Raw genomic sequence first — 20324 nt, forward strand, 5'->3', positions numbered from 1 at the left:
GTGTCTCAAATCTTTCGTCCTCAAACTCTGATAGCTCATGTGGGGAAGTTGGCAGTTACTTGCGGAGAACAGGTTTGTACCGGTACAGAATCCAGGAACACTGGTTAGGTTAACTACCCGCCGTTACATGACTGAAATACTGTTGAAAAACAGCGTTAAACCCAACACAAACAAACAAACAAATATGACCCAGAAAAGAGCCTACGGCTTTAGTATCTTGAACAATGTGATGGGTCCAATCACTAAGGTGACTAAGTCTCAGACTAGCTGAAACACTATGTAGAATGTCCTGTGCTTAAATGAGATGGTGAGACCATATATCTCATATACGTATACACTCCAGTAGGATAATCAGGTCTTCACCTAGAACAAGTGAAATGATTTTATATCCGCTGCTTCTGATAACATAACACTCGTACAAGCCTAAACGTAATAATCTTCTCTTAACATGGAAGGGAGGAAAGCGCATTTGTGATGAACATTTTATTGCTCTTTTGTAATAATAGCATTGAAAAGGAGAAAATTCTCTATGATGTCTTGTACACTAGATATTTGCATTTTGCACCTAAAGGTTGACATAGCAATGACTTCAATACATGTAGATAGACAACAATATAACACAATAAGACAGTTATATGCTTTACAATTATTTATTCCAATTTGCGATCATAGCTATGAACTAGCTGATATATTATCGAGAAATATGTGCGCGTTCTGCAGCGGAAATATTTGGCGACTTTAGGAGCGCAATATTATTCCGCTACAGAACGAGTGCATATTTCTCGATGCAAAGGCTAATAATATTTTTATTACATACGTATATACACATATTAATATTGTATAAATGTGATGAATTTGTTCAATAGCCTGAATGAACAATGACAACATTGACGTAAATATAAGAAAATAACGCAACGTCAAACATAAAATGATGTCATGCACACGATATGAAATTTAAACGTCAATATTTCCGGTTCCGGTTTCACTGTAATTAAACGGAGAATAAAAACGATAATGAAATAAGTTTATTTATTTTTCTCGTTAATTTACGACTGTTCAGGCTAATATGCGGCTGCATTATTTCAGGTTTGTTTGGCGCTTTTTTCCACTTGCAGAAGAAACAACCATTCACATTATTGGAAATGTGGAGTTATGAGTTATAATTTTTCACCTTCTAAATAATTTCGAAATAATATTTACTCTCTTTTCACAATTTTCATTACAATGGCCTCAAAAAGTGCGGATGTACTTTCGAAATCATACATTGAGGCTTCCACAAAGCGAAATGCACCAATCTTTTTTGCTAGTGACATTCCTTCACTCCGTATGCCAGCTTCAGACTTGATATCAATCAAGTCACAATGTGTTGCTACCAGAACGATTTGTGTGCCTTTCAGTGTGTATTCCTTAATTTCTGGAATCCAAACCTGTAAGACGTTGTTAAAAGATGCCCGGTCAATAACAGAGTAGCAGACGATAATTGTATCGCTTTGGGCATACGGGAAGTGACGTAATCCATCCATGTCATGTTGTCCAGTTGTGTCAAAAATACTGACCGTATAGAAACCATCTTCAGTATGAATATTTCCTATGAAATAAACATAAACAAGAAATAAGATCTATTTGATAATTTGCAGTTGCTTGAAATCCAAAATTTGAATGCAAGAAATTTTTTTCATGAAAGTTAGTATGACAAGTTAAAGCATACCAAAAGTTCCTTCTAGGGCACATCTATATAAATATAAAATGACCATCTTGTAAAATTTTGGTTGCAATGTCTGTTTTATACTGCCAAAAATATCAGGTAAGTATTTACGCTAGTTATTTAACATAAATTGTTAAATCCAACAACAAATTAAATCTGTTACCTCTTTCAGTAGAGTAAATACGGCAATAAGACATTGACCTGGAGTCAATGTGTGAATTCCTTGCACATAATTAGAGGGTCACAATGGGGTTTGTTTTCACATATTAACCATGCATTTGAAGGTTACGATAATATTTGGTTGTTTACATTTAAATTTGCTGATATATGTCTATCTAGTGAATGTACATATGTTATGTTCAGGAGGAAATAAAAGAATCAATTAATCATCCTCGGGTTTAGTATTGTGTAATCCATGGAGTCGCCTCAATTGAGAAAGAGTAGTTTAACGTCGGAGGTTATTTCTAAGGTCACGGAGTGTAATTGGCCAGCTTGTAATTACAACAGCTTTCGACATCAGTAGCTCAGTCAAGCGTGACTTATTGAATTAAGATATAGTAGATGCAACTTGACCCCGATGGTTGACCTTTGTATTATAATACATAATTAGGCACAACCTATTATTGAAAAGGAGTGAACGTAAAACACGAGCTGCATGAGGAAGTGGAAATATAAATTTGTGAATATAAAAATCAGTGTATTGGAAAGTTTTAACTGATCAAATGTAAGTATACATACTTTGATAATGCTCTGTAAACGAACTAATTCCATATGAATATACATGGCTACCCTAATCACCCTTTATTTCTACAATGAAATAATCGATATGAATAATCAGCCGAAGGTCAACCATCGCGGTCAAGTTGCGACTACTATATTCCTTCTCAAGAGAAGGAATAATAAAAAAAATCAAGCTTATTGTCAATGTCAGAAATCACGTGACTCATAATATAAAGTGACTCGGCTAAGTTGGCATTTTACTCCGCGACAATTGAAAATGTAAAAGTTTTTTTTACATTCTCAATTAAAGGAATTTATGTTCTTTTGAGAAATAAATTTATGTTATTTTTCGGTAGGCACGCAAGAGATATAATTTCTGCTTCTGTTATTTCAATCCAGACCATATAACGTGTCCCAATTAATCAGTTTCACGCACAAGCAGTTCACGGGTGTGGTCATTTTGGTCGTTTAATATTTCAAACCGGTTCATACCTTCACAAATAACTAAACAAGCAAGTCGGCACTTCGTGTACAAAAATCATGTTCATCACATGTTTGAAGAGCTAGCGTTTTCCAGTAAGGATGCAAGCAAAATGCAGATAAGTTTTTGAACAAATTGTCTTTTTACTTTATTGCGCATTTCACTAAATCAAAGATGAATGAATAGATACAATTATTGTTCACTAAAGCTCATGAATAATTTCAAATACTAGTTCATGCGTTATTTATGTCGAACAATCATTGGTTATTTTATGATATCAAAAACTGGGTTCTTTTCGAGGGAAATCCCCGTTTCTTTTGAAAAGTAGCAACAATCATCATTCTTTGTTTGTCACCATTTTGTTGAGACATTGTCATTTGAAAATTGGCTGACTGTTTTACATTTGTCATATCCTAGCTTTGACACGGCGCAAAATTCTAATAATTTAGGACGAAAACACAAATGTTCACACTGCTTATACAGTCAAACCTGAACGACTACCCTAAGTGAATAAATGAAATGTCTTTGAACATTTGAGGACAGAAGGTCTCAATGCATGCATATTTTAACAGCATTATCAACAACATTTCATTTGTTTTGTTCACTACTTTCACTACTGACTTAAAGGCCAGTCTGGTGTAGGCCCTACACCCAAATTGTAGGAGGAGCTTCCTAAAAATAAGTGAATGTGAGTTAGGTCAAGAAAGGGTCAGTTTGTTAAATCCAGGTGAATCTGAGCTGTCTGACCCTGATAAAAGATATTAGCAGAGTATTTGATCCCTGTTGATCAGCTACACATGTAAATAAGGTCAGAGGAAATACTCATAATTTACTGCTAGAATTCAGCTGATTGAAGAAAAAAAAACAGTAGTAGCATACTTATTAAATCATTGTAAGTCGTCCACAAAAAACTCCTTACCAGGAAGCGATACCTTAAAATACACCTAAAATTGGAAAGTAACATCTATGTTGTACCACAGTAAAGTGGTCTTGTTTTTTCCCTACGACCAATTATAAAATGTTACAATATACGTTATTTATAGTAACAACTAAGGGAAGTTAATCTTTAAAAAAAAAGTCCACACAAAAATCTTTACCAGGTAGAGACTGGTCAAAAAACACCTCAAAATTGGATGTAGCATGCATGTTGTACTACAGAAAAGTGGTCTCGATTTTTCCCTACGACTAGTAATGAAAAAGTTACAATAACAGCTATTTAAAGTAACAACAAAGGGAAGTAATTCTAAAGAAGTGAACTGCGCATGACACTTCGTCTCATGATGGTGTATAATTGTGCCAAGTTACATCAAAATCCCTCCATGCATGAAGAAGAAATGCTTCGGACAAAGTCATTCTTGTATCTGACCTTTGGCCTCTAAGTGTGACCTTGACCTTAGACCTAGGGACCTGGATCTTGCGCACGACACTCCGTCTCGTGGTGGTGAACATTTGTGCCAAGTTATTTCAAAATCCCTCTATGGATGAAGAAGAAATGCTCCGGACAAGGTTTTCATAATTGTATCCTTTGACCTCTAAGTGTGACCTTGACCTTAGACCTAGGGACCTGGTTCTTGCGCATGACACTCCGCCTTGTGGTGGTGAACATTTGTGCCAAGATATATCAAAATCCCTCCATGCATGAAGAAAATATGCTCTGGTCAAATTTTTTTAAGAAAATATGATAAAGGGGAATAACTCCGATAATATGCAAGGTAGAGTTATTGTTCTTATACAATGCACTTCCTCCCAATGTGTTCTATCAGTGTATGAAGTTTGAAGAAAATCTCTCCTGTACTTTTGGAGTTATGCTCCGGACAAATTTTTTTAAGAAAATAAAATAAAGGGAAATAACTCAAAAAATAGGCAAGATAGAGTTATTGTTCTTGCACACTGCACTTCCTCCTAATGTGTTCTATCAGTGTATGAAGTTTGAAGAGTATCCCTCCAGTACTTTTGGAGTTTTACTCCGGACAAAGATCGTTGCGGACACACGGACGGACGGACGGACGGAGAGCATTTTTAATATCCCCTTCGCCTTTGGCGGGGGGATAAATAAAAGTCACGGCTTTATCCCATTCAATCAGCATTTGTAATTTATCGTCAATATTCAGAAGCGACAGGCCGCTCTTACTGATTTATGGTTTAAATCTAGGTCACTTTTCCACACCCTATTACCTGATGTCCACCACGCCGAGGGATGTGGCTGCCACAGAGGTAGGAAATCAATAACGGCGAATAGTGGTGTTAGTTTTTGGAGCTGTATTTTTTCATTTCGACTTTCCATGAAGATATTCTGGTGCAGGCATGTGTGTAAATGCCTAAACATATTATATGATTAATCCTGGTCGCCAACTTTGCGAAATAAAGAAGTAATTAGCTGTTTAAATTGGACGTTTATTAAAATTAATGCGAAAATCATATTCAACGGCCCAATTCGGAGTGTTTACAAAATGATTTGATCGGGTTTACCTCACACGTCAAACGAACAATCATCTGGGGATAATCCTGGCAAGTTTCAAGTCTGTCCGTACGTCTACACCGACGTTATGACCCTCCAAAGGGACCCGGGTACAGTCACGCATGATAAACTTTACCGCAGAGGGCATTTTTAAATGATGCCCATCCCGCCGAGGAATCAAAATATAGGGTATCGTTTACGACAGAGGGAAATTTTGTGTAAAAATATCTATTTTGGCTGTTTGTTTTGCTTTTGAGACCTGGGAGGTCATGGAATTATTTGCAGAATGCATTGTTTATACTTGTGTTTAATAATGGACGATTTTCAATGGCGAACACCGCTGTAACACGGTGGTAATCAGTTTAGATTGAACTTCTATCTATCTCCGACGTTGTTTTGCTACTATTTAAGTCTTCGTTTTGTAAACTCAGTTTTGTTTCAATTTCTTTTATCATGAAATATACAGAAATAACGATATCGTAAGTCCTGATGGTATCGGTACTTGCGTTCTTGCTGGATTCAGTGTTGAATTTACGGTTTATGATAAATCGTTTTGCAATCAGTCTAGATATATATCCTACATTGCAAACAATCTTATACTGTACATGTATAGTGTTCTTTTCCCACTGAAAGTCTTTGTTTTGTAAAATCATTTTTGTTTCTTTTTTATCATAATTTACAGACATTTGCTGCCAGCAATGAAATTCTGAAGCCCTGGTACTTGCGTTCTTGCTGGATTCAGTGTTGAATATAGGTTAATATAAAATATCAAATTATTTTGCATTATCAAGCTTTCATACTAAGAGGCTACTAATAGTAACATAGTTCTACATAAAAGATCCGTTAGGCTAGAAAATTTAAATATATTTCTGGTCAGTGGCATAAGTCAAGTGATCGGTTCTAAATAAAGCTGTTATTCATTAATCGTTTACAGAAATGTTCTAAACAATTTATTTTGTATTCAATTTCAGAACCAAAGATGAAGGCATACACGTGTTATTACTGTAACAATGATTTTGAAGTTAACACTGGAGTGATTGACCATTTAGTTAATTGTCATGTCAAGAGAGATCTATCAAAATGCAATGGAAATAACTAAACCATCTGTTATTACCGAGTTACTATCTGAAATGAAGATTTCATTCTGATCGATCTCTCTTGAAAACTTTAAAGATGTATTCAATTTTGATATTTTGCCCTTAACTTCAATACATGCCCACACGTTGGTCATTAGAAATGAATATTTCACCTTCATTTGGAATCACGTCGGTATATGTTTTCTGTCCTATATCCAGCATTCCAAATGTTTTCATCTTAATCCAGTTCCATGTACTTAAATGGTCAATCACTCTAGCGTAAGCTGCAAATCAGCGTCTTAGCTTTTTTAAACAATACTCATGCATTTCAAATATATATGCTTAAATATACTACTCGACAAACTGTGTTAAACTATATGATCTGATGTGTATTTAAATGAAAGCTGTATATAATAAATGCATTTAACGATTTAATACCTAATATTAACCGTAACTTCAACACAGAATCCTGCAAAAACGCAAGTATCAGGACTTCAGATATCATTATTTCTGTATATTTCATCATAAAAGAAATTGAAACAAAAATGAATTTACAAAATGAACATTTACAGCAGCAGAATCAATCTATACATGTAGCAGATAGTTAAGTATGCAATATCGGAGATAGAAATACAATCTAGACAGATTAACACTGTTACAGCGGTGTTCGCCATTGAAAATCGCCCAGTGGCATTATTAAACATAAGTATATAAACAATGCATACTGCAAATGATTCCATGACCTCCCAAGACTTTAAAGCGAAACAAACAGCCAAAATAGACGTTTTTACACCAAATTCCCCTCTGCCGTAAACGGTATCCTATATTTTGACTCCTCGGTGGGATGGGCATCATTTAAAAATGCCCTCTGCGGTAAAGTATATCATACGTGACTATACCCGGGTCCCTTTTAAGGGTCATAACGTCGGTGTAGACGTACGGACAGACTTGAAACTTGCCAGGATTATCCCCAGATGATTGGTCGTTTGACTTGTGAGGTAAATTTGATCAAAATATTTTGTAAACACTTCGAATTGGGCCGTTGAATATGGTTTTCGCATCAATTTTAATAAACGTCCAATTTAAACAGCTGAATACTTCTTTATTTCGCAAAGTTGGCGACCAGGATTAATTCTATAATATGTTAAGGCATTTACACGTATGCTTGCACCAGAATATTTTCATGGAAAGACGAAATGAAAAAATACAGCTCAAAAGACTAACACCACTATTCGCCGTTATTGATTTCTGACCTCTGTGGCAGCCGCATCCCTCTGCGTGGTGGACATCAGGTAATAGGGTGTGTTTTCATCATGGTTAAAACAACATGCCTTTCAGAGTGCGAGCGAGTCTGTCGCTTCCTATGTCCTACTGATAAAATAATTACAGAAGCAAATGTATATTTCCTTGGTTTTAAAGAATACGAAGGTCATTCAACATAGACACACTTACCAGCGAAGTTATCAAATACCGTAGGTGTCGGTCTATCAGTTCTTTCTTCTCCCAGGAACTGTTTGATTAAAGTAGTTTTTCCAACAAAACTGTCTCCTACAATGGAACATCGAACAATTCTCTCTTTAACTTTATTGCTTTCCATTTGTTTTAACTTCTCGTTTCAATCATCTAAGTAAGCTCATCTAAGCGGTCTTTTGATTTCAATAGATATAATTCTAGCAAAGTATCTTCCTTTTATTGACAGAAATGTATTATTTCTGGTAAGTGATAATTGACAGTTCTCTGTCTTTACGTTTATGTAAAATCTGTTATGTACTCACTGACTGATATACCATTATGTATCTTGCGTGTTCTGACCTTCCTTAACACTAAGCTTGTGGTTACCCCAGCAACACTTGAAAAAAATCTTGTTATTCGCTTCCAAGATAGAAACTTTTTATAATGTGCATTTTTGTATTGGTGTTGTTTCAACCCAAGCACAAGATCTGGTATGCCGCATCTTCGTATGTTTATTGCAGACAAGGTTTATGTGAATAATATCGCCAGCAACACTGGTTTATCAAAGAAAGTCTAAAAGAATCAAGCAAAGTAACAACAGACTCGGTTTGATTGAGTCTGTCCACAAGAGGTAATGAAGTGTGCAAAACCTCTCACACTCACTAGCACCGGCTTAGGTGGAACACCATTATAGTAAAATTGAATAATCAGGAATTATAAGGATCAGGAAATATAAAAAAACACTTAGTGAAAGTACTTGGAGACTCCTTACCCCAGCAATCTCATCTAGCACCAGCTTAATCGGAACATTACTAAGGTAAATTTGAATGTATTGCTTGATCCCAAAGGATCAGAAAATTGAACAACACTGATTCCAAGTACGTAGAGACCTTTTAAAGCCACCAACCGGTGTAGAACGCAACCAAGAAAACAGCCTCGGTTTTAATGCCTTTGTCACGTGGGCTTATTTGCATTTTTTTTCTCGAACTTTATACCTTTTGTTTAGATATATACACTTTTTGAACATTTACTGCCATATCCAATTTCGTACACCGTCTTATATCAGAAGCAATACTTTATGATAATTATTTTTTATAAACCCTTAGCATGCTAAATTTCTAGAATAGACTGGCCTACCATTCAATTTTGGCAATACCATTTATTATTCCAAGGGGTGTTCACTGAAAATTTACTGACTGAATAGCGAACAGTGCAGACCATGATCAGTCTGTACGGATGATTGATCTGGACTGGTCGCACATTCAGAATCACTTGCCACCAGCAGGCTAAAGGTTAAACAATTATGCCAGTGAAAATCGGAAGTAAATTCATCGAGAAATGAGAATTATTTTTTAATATATAATACGCTTACACTAGCCGGTTTTAAAACGCATGTGTGCTTTCTATAGCACTTAAAGTGCTAATTAAACTCGTTTCTGCGTTGTTAAAGTGCTAATTGAAACACGTTGGTCATCTTTCTTCGTTGTTATAAAAGATGTCTCATTGCATTTGCAGTAGATCTATTTCCGCTCCTCTCTTTTGCTGACCTTGACACCAAGCTAGGTTTGATTATGTCCTTTTAACTATAAACTTACTAAACATACACAAGAGGAGAGAAACTAGCCTGTTAACATCTTGACAGATAATTGCTACCATACACGTTATAGTTATTTGTAAAGTCTTCCTGCATTCCATCTCAAGATATCTGAGCCGTGCCATGAGAAAACCAACATAGTGGCTTTGAGACCAGCATGGTTTCAGACCAGCCTGCGCAGCCTGGTCAGGATCCATGCTGTTCGCTTTCAAAACTTATGCAATTAGAGAAAACGTTAGCGAACAGCATGGATTCCGACCAGACTGCGCGGGCTGGTGCACAGTCTGGTCTGGATCCATGCTGGTCGGAAAGCCACTATGTTGGTTTTCTCATGGCACGGCTCATCTATAGTTTACTCTGTTATTACCAGTACCATGAAAACAATTGGAAGTATCCCGATTTTGTCAGATCAACATTGATGAGTCTTTGACGCTCTAACAATTATGTAGATATTGATATGTATTCATTTCTACAGCACTTTTGAAGACATTTTTAGATTGCACTGCTGAATCAAAACTATCACAGAGGACGTTTTAAACCTACATATAATGCACCAAACCTAACATAGAAACATAAACATTTTGTACACGCTTTCATAAATATATAACTATGAATTGTGCCTTTAAATTGCATTAAATTATGAATTCCGGAAGAAAATATCCGTTGCGTTTACTATATATTTTAGATGGCCGCGATATGTATCTTCTGTCGGTAAAAGAAAGCAGTAATCGTGTTACAGCAATTTTTACAATCCATATAAATTGTATTTTTTGTAGCCATAATTTACGTTTCCCTTAGATTTAATCTTTAAATTGCTCGAAGTTAAAGTTTACTTTATTTGTTAAAACAATTACCTTCACCTGTTTTTTCCAAGTCAAATAGTCATGTACTTTCAAACATGTAATTATTATATATTAATTAAGAGCTAAAAGATAAACATCAGTATCTCTGACAGTCACTATAATAGACTTACAATTTTATCGTTTACTGCAGTGAACAACAATGAGGATGATTTTTGTATCAGCTTCCTCGTGTTTAGCCTATAATTCATCCATATCAAGTTCGTTGGATTTCGACTTCCTGAAAGGCTCAAACAACAACCAGTGTCTTTCCTGTAGGGCCTTGCATGATTAGCTCCTGTTAAAATATCTTGCCAAATCCATTTTATTTCGCAGGACGTATTTTAAAGTTTGACCAGGTTTTTTTGATAATGGTAATACTCTTTTCACTTGTTGATATCTCCTTGTGTATTGTATTTGGTGTTTGATGTTATATACAGGTCAAACACTACATTGATTCTTTGTGCTTTGTTTAAAGAAAACCAACATAGTGGCTTTGTGACCAGCATGGATCCAGACCAACCTGTGCATCCGCGCAGTCTGGTCAGGATCCATGCTGTTCACTTTCATTGTCTATTGCAATTAGAGAAACCATTAGCGAACAGCATGGATCCTGACCAGACTGCGCGGATGCGCAGGCTGGTCTGGATTCATGCTGGTCGCAAAGCCACTATGTTTGTTTTCTCATGGCACGGCTCATATGTTGTTTCTCCTATTTCCATACTTTGTAGTAATGCTTAGCCATTAAAAAGGATATGTAGACTTTTCCATGTGAGTTCACGCATATCGAGGGCTGAGCGCGGAACTATTGTATCTTGTTCTTTATTTACATACAGTTACAACAGTTTCGAGTTCAGCCCACGATCTATGTTCAAATTAATTCATTAGTTGTAGAAGAAACTATTCCCTGTGATATTGTTTTGTAAGCGAGCCCCAATACCGCTGTTTAAAGTGTTTCCAGCCAATATCTGATGAGCGGCTATAGGACCCAGTAGACTGGATTCCACAAGATATTTTCATTAATTCATTGGTATATGCAAACCACCATTTTTGTTATAAGGAATTCCCTGTATGCAGAAACTGCACATTTCAAATCCATAAGTTTAAAGTAATGAGTCCAGTCTATCTTATATACACATTTGAACAACAGTGTTAAATGTGTCGATTGATGTTATGATCGGCACGTTGTCAACGTTAGTGATATTTGGGCCAGTCTCACTGATAGACGGGTTGAAAGCCGACCACGTCGGCTGAAAATGTGTATTTAATAAAGATTAAATGCAATATCAGAAGCTGTTGCTCGTGTTGCAGTTTCTACTTCATTTCCTTTGATGAAAATGGCTTTAACGTTTGGCCTGCTGGCGGCAAGTAATTATGCCTTTGCGACCAGTGCAGACCACGATCAGCCTGCACATCCGTGCAGTCTGATCATGGTCTGTTCTGTTTGCTATTCTGTCAGTAAATGTTTAGTGAACACACCTTTGAATAATAATTGGTACTGTCCAAATCGAATGATGGACCAGTCCATTTTAGAAATTTAGCAGGATAAGGGTTAATACAGCGTTATAACGAACGTTTGAGTAGCGTTCTTTTACCATTCTAAGGAGACAAAATGACTTTCACATACTCTGGGACTTTTAATGTCTCTCTTTCGGAAGTACTGATCTAGGCAAGTTCTAGCTTAGGGGCCGGTGTAATGAAGTATTTCGACCCCCATAGAATAATGACCCCCGGTCATTATTCTATAGAAAAAATGACCCCCCGGTCATAGTTTTATGACCTCCAGATCATAGTACTATGACTTCCCCACGTGAAGTAAACTGAACCTCACGAAGAATATTGACTCCCATAAAAAAACGACCCCCGGTCATTTGGTCAAATTTAGTGATAACTCATGTACCTAAGGCCTAATTGCTGCATTTTATGCCCCCACTCGGGGGAGGGGGGCATATAGAATTGCCCTTGTCCGTCCGTCCTTCCGTTTGACCATTAGCCCCAGATACCATCACTTGACACTGAAATCAGAGTATTCCGCAACGGGAAAAGGGATTCTATTTCTAGACGCTGTATCTTGGTGTATACATTTTTGTTCAGGAAAATTTGAGATTTGGCCTAGGAAATGCATGGGTAAGGCAACTCCAGTCCGGCAGCTGACTTCATCCCACCGCTGCCACCATTTGTAACGTTTTAGTTCCACACAAATTCCGTCGGTAAAAAGCTAGCTCATCACCAAAGGTGATTTATTGCGCCTATGTACTTTCATTTTACTCCAATGACAATTGACAGGTTTACAAATTTGCAAATCAATTGAATTACTTCCCTTTATGCATTCAGTAATCGTTACAATATTATCGTCGAAAGTCTTTTTAGGAGCCGGTGTTTTACACGGAAAGGGTAACTTTTTTAAATAGAATAATGTCTGGGAATCAATATTGTATGAGAATTCGAATGTAGTAATTTCGGCAGTGAGTATTTTACATGGAAGGAGTCACTTTTTCTATAGAATAATAACCGGGGTCATTATTCTATGTGATTCGAAGGGAGTCATCTTTAGGGAGTCAGTATTTTACTTGGAGGGGTCAGTTTTTCTATAGAATAATGACCGGGGGTCGTTACTCTATAGAGTTTTCAAAGGGAGTCAGATTTTTATAAGAGGAGTCAATATTTTACAGGAAAGGAGTCACATTTTCTATAGAATAATGACCGGGGGTCGTTATTCTATGGGGGTCGAAATACTTCATTACACCGGCATTTGATATTCTGTGGAGGGAGGCCTGGGATTTCTTTTGGGGAAAAAGAAATCCTACGATGGTTTTGCTGAAAGACGTTCTTGCTTCAACATATTGACAAAAAATGCTCCCAAATCATTGTACTTTCTGAAATCAACTTTCTGCCAAGCAGTAACACGTGGTTACGTAGAAAGTACATTTTCAACCAGCTTTGAGTCACTTATTCATCGTTGTTTTTAATGAAATGTGTGTAAGGTTCAGCGGAATAACATGACTAGTTTCTGGATTTATCGATGCAGAAGCTGATGCGTGTACTTTTAAGCTCAGTGTATGCCCTGCACAATGAAATAGGTTCACTAAGTTTAGAAATTGACTCAGCCATCTGGTACAATATACTTGCAAGACAAACGTGTTTAGGAGTTCACGTTTTACCACTTCTCACTAAGTGTAGTAACTAACCAAGCAATCTTGTGAAATATACTCGCAAGACAAACGTGTTTAGGAATTCACGTTTTGCCACTTCTCATCCCATAAACAATATATTGTGCAACACTTAATATTTGTGTTTGCTTTTCGGATTCAGGATATTTAGGGTGAAATTCTTTATCTAGAAGTTCTTAGACTACGTACACTAAATTTGGAAACGTGAACAGACCTCTAAAACACAATTTGTTGCATCATTGCCACTCACACTCCGAAATGTCCCATGACGACTTTCCTGCTTTGATGGTGGAGGAAGACACCAGGTACTCCTCCGTGCAATATCTCATAAAGAGAGGGCACCTGGGTACAACTACCGACCTTCCGTAAGCCAGCTGGATGGCTTCCACACATGAAGACGAATGATGCTCGAGCCCATATTGGTGAGGGGCAAGTAATTTGATACAGCGACCTTAACCCCTCGGCCACGGAGATCCTACACCCTCTCTCTCCCCCCCCCCCCCGCCCCCCACTCCCTCCATTAAAATGCTATGTGTGCCAGTGACACAAAGTGCAACATATAACAGTAACACAAAGTCGTCACCAAAATTATAAGTCGGTATTGTCAGCATTTGATCACACGTTAGCAGTACCATAATGGGCATCACTAAGCCTATTACTATATCCCTTTCATCGGAAGGTCTATGTTGTAGACTTACAAACTGAAACTGGTTTCTCACTGCAAAGCTCCCTTGTATGATGAACTTCTAGAATAAAATTTCATATGGAATTGTTGCTGAAATCATTTCAATAAGTATTCATTACATGTTCAATAATATTTGAAATTTGCTGTATTTTTTATTTCGTTGCTATGGCCTATTTAAGTTGATGTATAAAAAAGATCATGGAAAGGTCTGTATATAGTTTGTGAACTCAGTATCTAACAGCATTTAAACATTTGTTATGAGAGTTATCCTTTGCAGCAATGGGATCGTTGACGTCAGTGAGCCGCAATTGCATTGTATTGTCAAGTTAAACATCAAATGAAATACTATCACTGACTTGGGAGGTAGTATATTTTGGTATAGACTTAGGGTATTCATGTTAAAGAGATCCAAACGTCTTTATGTTAGTCACCGACATGTCTTATTTTCTAAATGATAGAAACGGGATAGAATATGTTATAGACATGTTAATAATAATATTTATAAGCAACATAATTTTCAATCTAACACATCAGTGGCTTTTTTCCATTGTATGAATGACTTTGGATATTTCACTTTATTTTTTATTTTACATTGTCTTTAAATTTCCTTTTTGAACCACTTGGGGAGGGGGTGCTTTTCAGTTCAGATATCTTTCTTTTCGTACTAACTTTTTCACAAGGGAAGCTTTAAACCGATGGAAGTTTAAAAGGCGAAAAAAATAGTATATTTAAGAACGACAGAAAAGGATCGGCAAATCCATTAATCGCACTAGCGATTCGTGTTTAATTTGCCGATCATATTTTGGCGTTCATTTCGCATGCACTCTGAAAACAGTTGATTCGTTTCTTATATTTACATTATATTTCCTTTCCATTTGTAAACAATATTATATTATAAATTGCACGCATGTTGCTGTATTTGAAATTAAAATCAGCTTCCCGGCCATTCTGTTCACCAGACGTCATCTAAGGAACGTTCTCCCTGACTATACAAACTGTCGTCAAAACAGCAACCCTTTAGCACTAAACAGCATTGGTATCCATTTGGCGCCTTTCCTTTTGCTGCTAATTCAAAATGAACGTCATAATTTTCAATGAAAATGAATAGGGCGAATGTAAATATAAACTGAGCTAAAATCATAGCAAGTATTTCAGAAATAAAGCTGTGTTTACCTATTCTTTATCTCTATGTTATATCTTTACTATTCTCTTGAAAGTAAACAATTCCCTGAAAACTAAAGATAATTATTAGAACTCATAATTTTATAAAGTATATATAACTCCTGAAGATAGGAGTTTCATCTTACCATCATTATTAAGTCCCTTGCTACACACATACAAATAGATCCAGATATGTTTGTTTACTTATTTGTTTTGGGTTTAACGCCGTTTTTTTTCAACAGTAGTTTTGTAGTTCAGTTTAGTCTGGATTACCTGCCCCTTAACTGCTACGCAGTGGTAATATTAGTACACGCCGGGAACCAGGCTATATTTCAGTTATGTAACGGCTGGCAGTTAACATGACCAGTGTTCCTGGATTATGTACTAGTATAAACCTGTTCTCCGCAAGCAACCGCCAACTTTTCCACATGAGTCAGAGGTGGAGGACGAATGATTTAAGACACAATGTCTTTTATCAAATCGTCACATTGAACATACCCTCCCCCTACACCCCCACTGCCCCGCCCCGCCCGGGGATCGAACTCACGACCCCGCGATCCATATACGAGCGCTCTCCTTATTGAAATTAAATATGAACTATGAAACAGTTACAAATTGATAAACTTAAGCAATGCACGGGGATTTTAAGGTTCTTTCTGTGACCTATCTAGCATTAGTAGTTAATTAACGTTTTTAACCACAGTGATAATCATCTGCACATTGTTATTTCAGGCAAACTAATCACATCAAGCTTTTTGCTAAACCATCTTTTTTCTTAATATATCAGTGCTTGATTAGCTTTGAAGTTTTTCCTTCCTTCTGCAAGATTACGTTTAAATATTTTATGAGAATATCCAGGATAGAGCTGCTGGCATTACCGGAGTTGTAAGTCTGTGATATATGTTACAAAAGTTAAGAATAAGAAATACATTTTACAATCAGGAGGACCGGTAACAAAGCAGACGATTCAAGAAAAGAAAAGTAATCGAAAAATGAATGAGTTAGTTTAGCAGAAATACAACTGTGTTTTAGTGCAAATTCTATCGGAAAAATCCCCTTAAATCATCCGAGACAGTCCAAAAAAATCTAAAAAGTTATAAACATTTATTTTTTTTTCTTCAATATGACAGTAATTTTGTTAACAAGGCAATATAAAGCAAAATCTCAGGATATAACTCAAGAAAATGCCTTACAATTGAAACACGAGGCTTGTGACACAACATTTAAACTCATACTAGAGAGTTTATGCATATACTTCAAAAGAGTGAAACCGAAATGAGCCGAAAAGTGTAAAATATGCTTATTTTTCTTCTTCTTCATCATAAAATCCCTTAACGGGTCATGTACAATATACTTCAAACTTTACTTTCAGGGAAAGAGGTAAACACATGAAATTTTAGCAGTTACGCGAAGGGTAATGAATTGGTATAAAACAGAAAAAGTGGAAACTCCACAGATCGTTCAACTCGACAAAAACGAAAATGTTGCAGGCTCGATTTGATTGAGCCTGTTCATGGACGGAAGTGGAAATGCATGCTACCGTCCACGCCCTCTAGCCCCGGGTTGAGCAGAACTCAACATGTAAAAATGCTAAAAGTACAAAAAGCAATTTAGAGACATCCGCAGATGTATTCATACGGCGGTGCACATGGAACCTTCAATGATACACGTGTTGTGGCGTGTAATTCCATGAAAAGCGGCGTATGGTCCCCGGATAAAATAATGGGTTTGCCCCAAACGAGAAAACAATGGACAGAACTAAACAAACTGGAATTTAGAAGGGGGATCTGAGGTTATGGAGCCTGCATATCACAGGAACTGTCAAAAGACAAAATTAAAAAGCAGGCACCACATCCAAGGGATGATTATACAATACCTAAGGCTATGAAACCTGGAGTATTGGGACCACCCAGGCCGAAACGGTCATGCTGAGAAACTAAGCAGTACCAATAACACGACATAAAAGTCGTGCTGAACGATCTGAGAAGATCGAAATATAACAGCCCTGATTGAATGTGCGAGGAGACTTTTAAAGTCTTGCCCAGGTTGCGAAGTATACTACATCCGCAAATGAAACATAGTTCGATATCGCCAGTAGTTGCTGTGACATAAAGAATGCATATTTTGCTCGGGTCGAAGCAGCACAAAGGTATTTAATGACAATATCAAATGAAGTAGTTTAATGTCAATATCTCAAAATGAACAAGCATACATAAAATAGTTTTAACAGGAGTATTGAGTGCCTTCTAACCAACCTTCTGGATCATTGCTGACTTGACTTAGCTCAGAGTTATACTGTTATACTGCTCGTGTAGTATTAGTTTTTAAAGCTATGTAACGCATATTGATATTCTAATCGTAACTAGAATTGTGTCCTTAGGACACGGTTGCCCCCATATACTGTGCCAAGGGCATGGATGCCCCCACATACTGTGCCATCTTCTATATAGCAAAATTATCAAAGGGTAATAAATGCAGTAAAATAGTCACAGAAAAATCCCTTCCTTTAAGGTCATCTGCATATCAAGCTTGTTTATCTGTGAAAGTTTGAAGCAAATCAGGCTAATAGTGTGGGAAGAGTTGGACACACACTATTTTTCTCTGTATTCCATGTAGCAAAAACAATCAAAGGGCCATAACTGCAGTAAAAATAGTCACAGCAAAAATGCTTCCTTTATGGTCATCTGCACATCAAGCATTTTGATCTGTGAAAGTTTGCTTGATCAGGGATGACGTGTAGTCGGTGAACGCCAAGAAGAAGAAGAAGATCTGGGAAAGTTTGAAGCAAATCAGGTTATATGTGTGAGGAGTAGGACTCACAAGATTTGCCTCTATATTCCATATAGAGAAAACCATCAAAGGACCATTACTGCGGTTAAATTAGTCACAGAACAAATTCCTTCCTTTATGGTCATCTGCACATCAAGGTCGTTCATATGTAAAATGTTTGAAGCAAATCAGGCTAATAATGTGGAAGGAGTTGGGCACACACGAATACGGGACGTACGGACGGAAGTACGTACAGCAGCAACGCTATATACTCCCAATAAATGAGTGTGTGAGTGGGGGGGGGGGGGGGGGGGGGGCATAAAAATGTACAGATGTGATAATAAAGTTACCAATACTACATGTACAATAACATTGCATTCCCTTTCCATTGTTAAAAATGTACTATGTGTGTTACACTTTTATTTTTGAATTTAGAAAAGAGAGTCAGTCAAATGATTTAAAAGGAATGTTATCTTAATCTTTTAAACTAAAATTTAAGAGGTATAACAAAGTAAATCAAACCAAGACTTACTGTAGCATTGTTTTGTTGCGTTCTTCGCTCATAAGGATCTTTCTACATTATTTATTTAAAAAATGTATGATATCCGTGTGAAACTGTAATAATACGATTACGTTGAAGACTAGGTATGATCAGAAAAATTAATCGAATGCTCTTTATAAATCAATACCTATGAACAAAAGCATCATGTATTCATTTTAAGCTAGAAATTGTACTGGAAATGAATCTAACTGACTATCTGTAGGGTATGCAACTGTATGAAAAAGAAAAACATGTACAACTCTTCTATTTTAGATGTTAAAACCCAAAATATCAAAAATAAAACTGCAGATTTTGTACAAATTGTTTCACTGTTATAAATAAATCTAAGCAAACTGATAAAAGTATAACAAAATATGTAGCTCTTTATCTATTTGTAAATTTAGAAGGTCTTCTTCATTAAAATCTGATGGCACAACGCACATCAGTAGATTGCCTCTGTTGTTTCAGCGAGTTAAAGCGAAAAATCAATGTGGATATAATGAGCTTTAGTCTGATTCGCATTTGCATGGAATCCATTCTATGGAGAATGTCTACAAACAAACACGGGCAATTTCAACTGGATATAAGCATATTTCGTAATCTCTTTAGTCAGATACAATAAAGTCATAATAGAAAATTATAAAGATTTAATTTGCGATATACAATAATTTTTTTTAGTAGCATCAACGGAGACTAAGTGCAAACAAATGTCACAATAAAGAGATGAAAATCATTCACCCAATACAATCTAACACAGAAGTAAAATATTAAAAATTGTTCATCGCTTAATTTAATTAATTTAACAGGAGAATCCATTCCGTTCTCTTTACTGATTCTGATCAATGCGATATTGATCAATGCTGAAATATTTTGATGCATGAAGCCGTTCTGAAATTCTAGATATTATTTCTAACGCACAAAGAAGAAGAAAAAGCCCTAAGAATTCTATCCGTGAATAGCCATGTTTTCAATGATGTTCCAATTTTTAGTTGAGTCAAACTACATTTTCAATTACTAAATCTTTGAAAGAAGTTAAAGTAACTGTATAAAACTGTTACTTCTATGCAATTAAACTGAAATAAACGTTAATATCCATAGCAGAGAACGCACATTTTAATCAGAGCAAGTTATGTTTTATTCAAGTTTTATGCAACAGAAATCAAGTTTCGATTTATTTAATTTGTTTTCTCCTCTCAAACAGTACATGTTTAATATGCATTTACATTATTATAAACCGCTGTACAAGTCAAACGAACGGAATATAACAGAGCAGTTTAAAAGATTAGTAATTGCGATACGGAAATGAGTAATCGTAATTTCACCTAAGGTTTTATGTGCGTGCATTTTCATTCTATTTAACAAAATGATCTGTACATATTGTTCACAGTTTGACAGGCGTGTAAGATGATTTATTGGATGCACTGAAGGCAACCAAGCAAAATGATGGGAGATGTTTTAAGTCTGTTCGCAAGAGGCAACGAATAGTGCATCACCCATCACACGCTCTTCAGTTGAAGTCCAAAAAGAACATGTTCACAACGGATCATACATAATAACTACAAGTACGGTGTGATCTTTTTATGGTCGTCATGAGACACTTTAAACTTAATTATGTGGTAAATGAAGAAATAAATATCTTTTAATACATTTAAGTTTACAGATGCAAACTTTTA

General features: G+C 36.3%; 1 protein-coding gene across 1 annotated transcript; it reads right to left on the minus strand.

Moving 5' to 3' along the window:
* Positions 1 to 779: 779 nt before the first annotated feature.
* On the minus strand, positions 780 to 8134 carry LOC128548154 (rho-related GTP-binding protein RhoQ-like). Its single transcript, XM_053522575.1, has 2 exons — positions 7893 to 8134; positions 780 to 1588 (listed from the first exon to the last, which is right to left on the minus strand). Exons 1-2 carry the CDS (start codon positions 8035 to 8037, stop codon positions 1197 to 1199), a joined length of 537 nt encoding a protein of 178 aa, XP_053378550.1. The 5' UTR covers positions 8038 to 8134; the 3' UTR covers positions 780 to 1196.
* Between the last annotated feature and the right edge of the window lie 12190 nt (positions 8135 to 20324).

Source organism: Mercenaria mercenaria, chromosome 14, assembly GCF_021730395.1.
Source record: "Mercenaria mercenaria strain notata chromosome 14, MADL_Memer_1, whole genome shotgun sequence".
In the NCBI taxonomy this organism is placed as follows: domain Eukaryota; kingdom Metazoa; phylum Mollusca; class Bivalvia; order Venerida; family Veneridae; genus Mercenaria; species Mercenaria mercenaria.

Excerpts from the sequence above, each read along its gene's own strand:
- LOC128548154 (XM_053522575.1), bottom strand. The coding sequence starts at position 8,037 with ATGGAAAGCAATAAAGTTAAAGAGAGAATTGTTCGATGTTCCATTGTA. Across the intron at positions 1,589-7,892 it reads GGTATTTGATAACTTCGCTG|GAAATATTCATACTGAAGAT; the intron begins GTAAGTGTGTCT and ends TTTATTTCATAG.